The sequence below is a fragment of the Agelaius phoeniceus genome, chromosome 1, assembly GCF_051311805.1.
Source record: "Agelaius phoeniceus isolate bAgePho1 chromosome 1, bAgePho1.hap1, whole genome shotgun sequence".
Lineage (NCBI taxonomy): Eukaryota > Metazoa > Chordata > Aves > Passeriformes > Icteridae > Agelaius > Agelaius phoeniceus.
In genome coordinates, this window is record NC_135265.1 from 84,575,601 (window position 1) to 84,586,874 (window position 11,274).

The 11,274-nt window shown below is 39.1% G+C and overlaps 1 protein-coding gene across 5 annotated transcripts in view; it reads left to right on the forward strand.

Annotated features, from left to right (window-relative positions):
- The window catches only part of IKZF1 (IKAROS family zinc finger 1), a 68,996-nt gene extending 58,009 nt beyond the window's left edge, over positions 1–10,987 (forward strand). For all 5 annotated transcript variants that reach the window (XM_054629668.2, XM_054629661.2, XM_054629654.2 and 2 more), the window contains 2 exons: positions 2,160–2,294; positions 6,487–10,987. In XM_054629668.2, the coding sequence (XP_054485643.1) occupies positions 2,160–2,294; positions 6,487–7,190 (839 nt within the window). In that variant the 3' untranslated portion in view covers positions 7,191–10,987. The remainder of the gene's footprint in view (positions 1–2,159; positions 2,295–6,486) is intronic.
- The last annotated feature ends 287 nt before the right edge of the window (positions 10,988–11,274 follow it).

The following is an 11,274-nucleotide window of genomic DNA, read 5'->3' on the forward strand; positions in this document are numbered from 1 at the left end:
TTACATTTTTAACTTTTACATAAAATTGGAACCTGATGAATTTAATTGAAAAATTCTTATTTTAGAGGACTATAATATCACTGTCCATGGGAAGTTCTTCTCTTAGAGATATTACCTGTAGTTTTGCATTTGAGTTGAGTGGAAGTGTGCTGAAGTCTTACCAGGCTTAAATAAAACAGTAGGAAAAGTAGTTTATGAAGTTTTTAAAGGGTCAATTACAGTTCTTCAGTCACTGTGAATTTTTTGTTTGAAAAGATAACATGATTTTTTTTTCACTTTACAGACACCAGATTATAGAGAAATAGTTATTCATTTGATTGCAGATTTCAGAGGGTTTCAGTTGCAAGTACTGGGGATTAGTACATGATTCAATTTGCCCTCTTTTTTAAGAAGTTTTAGAAGTTTGAAAGTTTACCTGTTAAATACATGACTCACCCTCTCTTGAACTGATTAGAAATGTTATTATAACCTAAACAGATATTTCTTGATAATTTCAACTTTTAACTAAATATTCAGTCTTTTGTGTCCCTGTTGAATGTCTGCCTTAAAAGATTCTCTGTAAGTCTCTTCCTGAGATGGTACCTGGAAGCCTTGGTCAGCACAAGATGCTGGTGTGTGCTTGTTCAATGATGGCTATGTACTATAAACACCCTTTAGTTTTCTGCACCTTCACGACTAAATTCTTCTAATTTCCTGCATTGGTCACAACTTTAGTGGCATATGGGGCTGGAACATAATTCCGTGAAACTCTGTATAACTGTCATTGGCACTGGCATTTTCATTGTCACTGTCACTGCAGTATGTGCTGCTGCAGCAGGGACTCAAGAAACAGTTGTGTACTCCTCAGTTTGGTTGCAGGGTACTGTTGAACAGGAAACTTCACCTGTTCCTCACAGGTATCCATCAGAGCTGATTTCATATATTTCAGGTCTAACAAAATTTTCACAATCATCCTTTTATATGGATGATAAGCTGTGGTATATTCTCAGAATATCATTGGATCACAACGATGTGTTCTCAGCTATTGAGAAACAGCCAGGTACCAGAGTAATGGGTCCTGTGAACCAGTTAATCCAGTGATAAAACAAATTCTCAGCAGGCACAGAAGGAAAAATATAGCGGAGCAACTTAATTGAAATAACTCGAAGAATCAAAGTGTAAAAATAATCTTTTGCATCTTCCTTTATTAGCAACCCAAAAGTTCAGGAAAAATGTCCATATCTTAGTAGCAGATAAAAGTAAAATTAACCCCTTTTTCTCCCCTGACAAACAAACCAAAAAGACCCCAAACCCCACAAACAGAAAGCCTACAGCAAAACAGTTGTGTTGTGATCTCAGTCCATTCGCCTTTCTCTTAGGTGCTGGAAGTCAGAAATAACCTGTTTCACAGTCATTGTTTTGACAGTGCATTTTCATACATCCCTTTTGTTTCTGCAGGAAAGTACTGAAGTAAAATATACTGAAAATGAAATAGTCTCCTTTTCCTAAAGCCTCACATTAAGCTCCTAATTCTACAGAGTCTCAGCAGCAGCAGGAGGTTGGGAAACAGGTTTGAGTATTGGAAATTAGTGTTCCACTGAAGGTGTGATTTTATCAATTAAAATTGTTAAAGTCTAAAATAGCATCAAGGAAGTACTGAAATATTTGCTATGGGATAAAAGGGGATGGAAACAAGGGTTGGTGTAGCTTGCAAATAGATCTTCCACTGTTGGAGTTGAGAAGTTTATCAATTTTTCCTGCTGAGGAAGCAATTATCATACACTGGGAGAGGTGCAGAAGGACATTGCAGGGGGTTTCAGTGGGAGAGTGGAAAGGTGAACTGCTTTGTGTCTAGGATAAAGTTAGGACCTCATTTATTCACAGAAATGCAGAGTGGCTGCAGAACAAAGGGTGGAGTGATTATGTGACATCCAGGCAGAAACCTTGCAGTTGCTATCTCATTTTTGTGTCCTAAATGAGGAAAACATGAGCGTGTACATAGATTAACCAGCGTGAGGGAATTTGTTACCGAGAGTCAGAATTGTCCTGTGTCTCATATGCTGAGCTCCTTCATCCAGCTGCTTGGGAGCCAAAAGACATTGACTGACAAATGATAACCTAAGACAACAGTTCCATTAAAATGGAACCTGCCTAACCCTTCTGATGTCATTTGATTTCAGTCATAAAAGACGAAAGTAACCAGAGTGAAATGGCTGAAGACCTGTGCAAGATAGGGTCAGAAAGAGCCCTCGTGCTGGATAGACTAGCAAGTAACGTCGCCAAACGTAAGAGCTCTATGCCTCAGAAATTTGTTGGTAAGAGTTAAACGTTTGCTGTCTCCTAAAAATAAAATAAAACAAAGCCCCCTAAAAAATCACAGCATTTTTACTTTTGCTTTGTAATTTTACTTGTTTTGCTAAATTAGCAAGATGGATCTCTATAGAAGCAGATACAGAGGTGTGTTGGAGGAAAAAAATCAACTAAACATCTCCAGCATAAATTTCTGCATGTTTAATTTTTCACATTTGGAGATCAATTTTAAACCTATTTCCTGTGTTTCTAAAAGCTTACAGACCAGATCATTATGAAATCTGAACAGGTTCTTGAAGTTGCCTTAAGAACCTGAAGACAGGAATAGCAGTTTCCCGTTGGGATAGCATTGATCACACTTTCAGAGTTATTTTATTGAAATCTTGAATGACATTCAGATTTGGGCATATTGCTGTTTCCAAAAGCATTTGTGAATAGTTGAACGTAGGCTGGGTAATATTCTTCACCCTTTGATAAACTCTGTTTATTTTTACAGCCCAAATTCATATGTCTGAAAACAGCACCTAAATGAAATGTGAACTTTGTGTACATTCTATGAAAGATGCAAAAACTTCATGCCCATTTGCACATAGCAGTTCTTGTCTTAACAATGAAAAAATTGACATTAAGCCTATAAAAACGAAGGCTACACATATTGTTCTGTTTAGTAGGCCTGTGCTAAGTAGGGATTACAGCAGTTTTGTGAGATCCACATACAATATTTTGTCAGCTATGCAAGGTTATTCTTCAATAAATTAAAACATGGGAGATCAGAGGACAGCATATACTCATATCTAGTTAGGTTCTTTTTTAATTGTCTGTACATTTAAAAAATATTATTCTATAGGAAACAATCAGATTAAAGTCTCTGAAACAAAATGCACATTAAGAAGGTCTTCAGTCAAAAGTCAAGGGAAAAAAATAATCAGTTTATGGGACAGAAAATGCAAATATACTTTCTTCAACAAGGACACAGGGGTGAAAGGAAAATTAGTATTTCCTAGACATAGAAAGGGGAGTTTCAGCTATGTCAGGAGGTGCAACAAAAGGTTTTAAAATAAATTCCAAGACTTTTTTTCAAGTCCAAATGCAACAATTCTAGGAGGATGTCAAGGATAAGAAATGCTTATGCTTAACAAAGGGGCAAAAGTTGTAGTAGAGATAGATACCAAAAATATATCAACTATAATATATATGTAAGTCTAACCAGACTAGTTTAGACACTCTAGTAACTGTTTGCATTAGACCAGATACTAATTCTATGAAAGCTCCAGGAAGATTAAAAGTGCTTAAATTTAAAAGGTACTAGCAAATATACTATAGGTAATGTATTCTTGGGTGTGGACTGGCTATTTAATTCTTTTTTTCTCTGTTCACCCTGAAAAACAATAAAGTCAGCCAGTTTAACTATGAGTTTTAGGAGGGCAGACTTTCCTGTCAGTTTTTCAGGGTGCAGTGTTGGAAGACAACCTACTGACAGCAGATATTTATGGAAATTTGCTAGGCTTCAGAAGGAAAAATTTTTTTAAACAAGAAAAAAAAAATGCTCACAAATCGTTTCCTTTCCAATCATCATCTGCTGCTTCATACAATAGAAAAATTCCTGATTAACACAAGGTTGGGCTGGCTGCTGAGGAGAGCTTTTGGGTTCTTCATTGCTCCTGTAAATTATCATGTCCCAATACCTGTGCTGAGTCTCAGGGAGAAGGAGAAAATGGCATCCTTCACATAAGGGAAGGAGTGTCTTCTGCTTCAGTAGTTTTTCTCAAGACTAAATTAATTACCTTTCAAAAATTAGCTTGTTCAACAAATCCAGCCAGTTACCTGTAACATTCTCTCTGTATTCCGAACTGGAATAGTTCCCAAACCCAAAAGTACTTGGCCATCCAAACCTGAGAGTGAGAACTCCACAAAAATTTGATATATGGTTATAATGTTTAAAAGAACAGGCAGCCAAGAAAGGGATTAATAAACACTAAGAGAAAAGGTGCCCACATGCAGTGAGTGCATTTTTACTGTTAAAGTACCTGCTGCAGAATCCTGAGCAATGCAAACCTTGAAGTGCATCAAGCCATTAGCAGTTTAATTTACTTATGCTCTAATAACCACAGAAATGAGCTATTATTTTTAATGAGTGCAAGTATTACTGCATTGCCTAGATATAGAAATGGTGCCTGCCTTCCTTAACTTTGTGTGTGTTTCAGACACTATGCTTGGAAACAAATTTTTGTTATGAACTCTCAGCACAACTACCAACTAGTTATGCTACATAAAGCAAATACTACCCAAGAAACAGATATTAAAATCTTGCTTTCTGGATGCCCAAAATTTTGTTTATAATGAGGACCAGTCCCATTTTTCAGTGGTGTGCAGTGCCCATGGAATAGGAATGATTTTGGCTTCATTTTTTCCTCCTTGAATAAAGTGCAAACGTTCATGTTAGGAGAGTTTTCCTCTATTTAATTTGAGAGTCTTTTACAATGCCTATTTTGAATCTTAGGCAACTCTGCCTGAAAAGTATAGCATTATAGAGGATAAATCTGGAATAAAAATAAAATGAACCCCAAATTGGCAGAATGATTGGGAAAGAAAACAAGAGGAACTGGAAGCTTGTGTAGCATAGCAGCTAGAAGGTGTCTGTACCCTACATCCCCTATAGGAACTTATGCAATGCCCAGGGTATTTCTTTCTCTGCTTGCAGAGCGTGGAACTGGTATGAAACCATATCTTGTGGGAAATGTAGCCCACAGGACTTCCTACACTTTAGCCCCCACCATTGCAGAAGTGTCGTGCTAGAAGGTTTTTAGTCTCTTCACTGAATTTGAATGGTCAATCTGAGTAGAAACTGGGTGGAAAATTGTTGATAAATTAATGTGCAGATCTTCTGGTAAAATTTCCATGCTTCTGTTAGCATTTCTTTTGACAAATTAGGACTTTCCAAGACCTACCAGTAAATTTCATGTTCATCAGGAAATGGTGACAGCACTTCACAGAGATGTTTGTGGCTTTTAGTGTTTCCCAAGATCTGAAGAGCTAGAAAATCCATTCAGACTATCAACAATATGTTATTGGTAGACCATAGGAGCTTGTGAAAATCTTTTACCTCTTTACATTTGCATGAATTTATTAAGGGCCTGGTAATAACTGATGGTTTACACTGTTAGAGAAGACTGCTCAAGTTCATAAAATCAATATCTGTGCATTTAAATAGTTTTTCCCACTCCTAACTTTTTTCTTCTATATTTTGCTATCTGTACAGTAATTTGGGGAAAATTGTAGCGAACCTCAATGTTCAATACTGGGGTATCCAGCTAAATATACTATCAAGACATGCTATTAGTGCAGTCTGATTTAAAAAAAAATATAGATAGATTTACCCCTTACTTAAGGCATCCCATCAGAATTAAAGTTACCACTAACAAGTAATCTTGCTACAGCTAAGGCTTTCTACCTTGTAGGAAAAATATGCTCCAACTACAAATGTGCTTAAATTTTTTCCATGATTCTTGGTTTCTCCTGTATACAACAACTTTTTGACACAAAATATTTAGGGACAAGGGTAGCTTCTGGTAATATGTCTAACATGGCTTATGGTAGGTGTGTGGGGATAGTGGCAATATGAAAAATAAAGTTTTTATTGATTTTTCTCCAAAATTACATATATATGATCACATTCCTGGTATGGGTTATTTCTAAGAAACTGAAGGTCTGAAACTAAACCATACAATTTCCAGTCTAAGACTGTAATACTTTAGGTAAAAATATTGATAATGTGCATCATGCTCTGAAGCATTGGGCCAAGCTTGCTGTGGCTGTGAGGGCACACCGGCTTCAGCAGCCACAAAGGCAGTGAGTGCCTCTGCTCACTGTAGAGGCAGATGAGGGACTCCAGTAAGAAAGGAGAAAGATATGAGAAAGAACTAGATCTGTAGCTCCCAGAAGTCCCCGCATAATTATTTTCAGAATTTCTTTCATCCATTTGCTTCACCAAAACCCTCAAATTATTTTGAATGCTGAAAAAGACCACCAGCCCACCACTTTTCTGAGCAGCTGTATTAGAAAACCCTGAATACCTTAGGTGGATTTCAGAGGTGGATTCGGTCAGCTGTCCTCTTCCCTGTTTTATTAATCCATGATGTTCTTTTCCTTAATCATGTAGAAATCAGCCCTCTAACTCCTCGCTGTTTTCCACTGCAGGTGACAAATGCTTGCCCGATCTTCCATACGATGCCAGCATCAACTACGAGAAGGAGAACGAGCTCATGCAGACACACGTGATCGACCAGGCCATCAACAACGCCATCAGTTACCTGGGGGCAGAGTCCCTGCGCCCCCTCGTCCAGACACCGCCGGGCGGCTCTGAGGGAGTGCCCGTCATCAGCCCCATGTATCAGCTCCACAAACCTCTTGGGGACAATCAGATTCGCTCCAACCTCCCTCAGGACAGCGCAGTGGAAAACTTGTTGCTGCTTTCCAAAGCCAAGTCTGTCTCCTCCGAACGAGATGTCTCTCCCAGCAACAGCTGCCAAGACTCAACAGATACAGAGAGCAATAATGAGGAGCGCAGTGGTTTGATCTACCTGACAAACCACATAGGTGCCCATGCAAGAAATGGCATCTCTATAAAAGAAGAAAACAGGCAATACGATGTCTTGAGAGCAGGCACTGACAATTCCCAGGATGCTTTCAAAGTGATCAGCAGCAATGGGGAGCAAGTAAGGGTTTACAAGTGTGAACACTGTCGGGTCCTTTTCTTGGATCACGTGATGTATACGATCCATATGGGCTGCCACGGGTTCCGCGATCCTTTTGAATGCAACATGTGTGGCTACCACAGCCAGGACAGGTACGAATTCTCTTCCCACATAACTCGAGGGGAGCACCGTTTCCACATGGGTTAAAACACTGGCACAGATCAAGCCTCAACAGCTGCGTTACTGGAGCTGCACGAGCCATGACAGCAACAAAGCAAAAGTCAGCTGGACAGTAAAAGTCACAAGAGAATCATAAGTTCAGCAATGTTCTCCCACAAGAACAGGGATTTCATTTTGGTAGCATGCCTTGCAACTCAGTTTTCTAAAATGAGTTTTTTCTGAAAATGTTTGATCACCAAAAACCTTTAGTAATGTAAGTAGTTTTTGTAGTCACATAGTTAAAAGCCCTTCCCTGAACTGATGCTTCCTGCAAGCCCCCCTTGCCAGAACTCTTAACCACAAGCAGAGTGCTCCACACAATGAGGACACAACAGGCAGCAGCAGCCAGGCTTTCTCTCTTAGCACGCTGAGCACAGGGCTCTTCTACCAGATGTGTGATTTTTTTTTGATTCCCAGCATTATTTGACTACTTTGAGAAGATTGAACTCAACTAAATATGGATGGACCCATTTCAGATGACTTCATCAACAGCTGGGGTGGGATGGAACCCCCTCAGCCAGAAGGTTCTGAGCTGCTTTGGTGGTAAGAAGAAGAACATTTCCACCTGCAAGGGTGCTACTGGTATTGATAGTGCCTTGTGTAGTGACACAACATGCCTTGTTTGTGTTCACTAGGCAGGCGAGCAGGAATGCAAAAGATAGAAGAAACACCCTTGTAATATACTCTGTGGAGGATGAATTGCATTTAATGTATAGAAAAAGGGTATTGTTGGCTCTTCTTTGAATAAATATTTTCTCTTCCTATCTAATAAACCCCCACTTTTTGTTAAGCAACCCCTCCTTACTCTTCATATAAAAGTTACAATGTATTTAATTTTTCTTTCTCTTTAAAGTTTTAGTTATTTAGAAGAGTATGATGTACAGTTGAGAAAGTAGATAGGTATTTGTGTGGGGAGTCTCCTTAAGCACATTTTTCATCTTTTTAAACTGTCTGGAAAATATCCAAATGTCCCTCTCTTAGATATAAAAAAATCCCATTTTGCTGGCACAGAAGATGTCCTCTTGTAAATTTTGTGGCTCTACTCATAAGTGTTGCACTTGATTATTTTTAAAGCACTGAGATGAATTAAACCAGCCAGTCAAAATTTGCAGCCGTCTTCTTTTTTCCTGGCATTTGCCATATAATGAGGGACCAAGACCCACAAAGTTGTGGTGACCCTTTACTTTCTATCCAACCAGTCATTTCACTAAGCCCTTTGAGTTACTTTTACTTCAGTGGAACCAATCTTAAGATATTAAAAATATTGGGATTTGCAGAATGGAGACCAGAGGCTGCAGCATTTTGCAGAATGCAGAAAAGTCCACCAAAATCTTTCTCCATGGTGGGTTCTGCTGCAGGTACTGGAGCTTCAGTTAGAATCGAAACTTCTATGACAAATAGATTTTAACTCCATACACATCTGATAAAAAACCTTTTTTTAAAAGCTTCAACTTAGCTTCCTCTTCCAAATAGTTCGTTTCTCTCCGTGAACACCCCCATGCTTTAAGACTGGGCAAAAATAATTTTTTTGCAGCTGCATAAAAATCTGTCACTGGTGCTGCAATATTTTCTGGGAAACATTCATTAAAAACCCCATCTTATTAACTTAATGTTGAAAATACTTCCACTCTGCATAAGGAATGAATATTTTACAGTAAACACCATCAAATACCCAACAAGACTAGCAGTCTTGTCATACATTTACAGATTTTCCATTCACAAGTGCATGCAAACACACGTGTTTACTATAAAACAGATTTGATGGGACCATGAACTGCTTGTACCTGGGCCACTGTGGCCTGATACTACATTTGCAGCTATATTTGATAAACATTTCCTATATACACATACCATTACAGGCATGCTGAGTTCCTTCTTCTGCTTTCACTTTGGCAGGTGTAGGTCAGGAGCAACAACAGTGGACCTGAGGAAGGACACTGATAAAAACATGAATCACAAATGTGTGCTTACATAACCTCCAGCTTTGGCTGTTCATGCAGCTGTGAGGCCCTTGCTTCACTGGACACATGGGCACGGTGGTGTTTTTACACTGAACAGCAGGAGAGGCTGATAATGTGGTGGTGGCTTTGTCACCAGAGTGAATGCTGTGTAGGAATGCCCACAGACCAGTGCATACATCCTCAGCAGGGAAAACACATTACTAGTACATGTTATCCCACCAAAATGAGCAGTGTGAACTACAGGCCCAAAGGTGATCATCTCTATTCCCACATTAGAACTCAGTTGCCTTAAGTTGCCTCAGATTTTATTGATGCCCTCTACTCCTGCATTATAACTCAGCTGGGAGGTTATTGCTTGTTACCTTCCAGCCCAAGAAGCCGCACGAGGGCTGGCACCAGGAATCCCTGGCCCAGCCATGGTCTTGTCATCAATCCCTGCTACACATTCAGCTTCAATTCACCTGGCAGTAAGGTTACCAAATATTTTGCATAGGAATGATCTGAGGAGGACTTTCCAGAGGTTAACTTACATGGATGAGTTTCCTTTAATTTTAACCTTTCTTTAAGTACAGATGGAATGGGTTCATTTTTCATAGCTGGCAGGGTTACATTCAGCTGTTCCCTCTCCAATTTTGACTGATGCCAAATGAGAGGGTACAAAGTAATTTCTGAGCCCTGCTGCAATGTCCTGTGTGAGCTCAAACATTAGCTGTACAGAAGTGTTCTGCTTTTATTGCTCTTAGATCTCTTTCCTGTTCTTCTTAGGTTTAGGTCACTATATACCCCATGCCATATTTTTTTCCACCCTTCATTTTAAGACTCCCCCAGGTATAGAGGGGAGTGGGACAGCAGCTCACTCAGGTGGTTTTGTTTCTTTGCTTTTACCAAAAACCAGCACAAATAAAGCCACGTGCATGAACCGTGCTAACAAGCACAGCTCCAGCAGAGTTCGAGTGTGCCTCAAACACAGCTTGGAGAGGTGATTTCTGATTCCTGGGTAGGTTTGCTACCTTCACCACATCTCTGTGCACACACACATGTCTCAGTCCCTGTGTCTCTTCTCCTGTCCACATGCACATGCCCTCTCTGTGGCTTTGTGTCTCATTAATATTTTATATACATTTGTACATGTATATATATCTAAAATGGTTGGTATGACATGATGATGCACTGTCACTCACAGTGGGTTTGTTTCCTGACTCTGGAGTTTTCTTATTTATACTATAACAGAATATGTTGATGTTGTATAATAAACAGTACAGTAGTATAAGTAAGCATATTAAGACACAGTGTATCAGGGCATAGTCTAAAGGCAGAGCAAATGGCATTCTCTGTTCACTAAAGGGCTTTTTTAGTTTTGCTTTTTTCCAGTGTTTTTCTCTTTTGCACAAAATCATCTTCAGTTTGTTTAGGAACAAGTGGTTCAGTAATTTTATTTATGAACATATGCAAGGATGGCATGAAAATAGGATGTTGTGTCTGTGTACATTGAAACAAACTGTGCCCTCAGAAAAGTTTAGTGAATTCTTCTTTTTTGCTCTTTTTTTGCTATAGTGCAATACCCTGATATGGCTTAGTTGACCTTTAAAAGGAGTAAATATGTGAGTGATTTTAAGTTTATATCTGTTTTAAAAAAGTAAAGAATATTGCGTCCCATTCTTCCCCAGGCACTGCCTTTTCTCATGGAAAAAGTTGTATTTACACCTGGTTTTTTTTTTTGCTGTGGTTTTATATTGTAACTTCATTTTCTTTGAGAATATTGTATTTAAAAAAAAGCAATTTCATAAAAATTGATAATATTATTAAATTATGTCTGCAAACTGAGATGTATCTTTTGAGACAAGAGAACAAGATAAAAACCCCCAGCCCCAGAATATTTTTGTCACTCTCCTCATGGGTGAAGGAGGAACTGGGCACAGCTGGAGGCTCTGTGTCTGTGGGTGTTGACTTTGTGGGAGGGGACACAGAGCAAGGTGAGGTGCAGATAGACAGAGCCCCATGGGGATTCCATCATGCTGTCCCTGCATGATGGAATCCATGGAAAGTCCATCCCTGTTTTTCCTGCACCATCCGTGAGTCCATCCATGCTGACCTTGCAATCCAAACTCTGT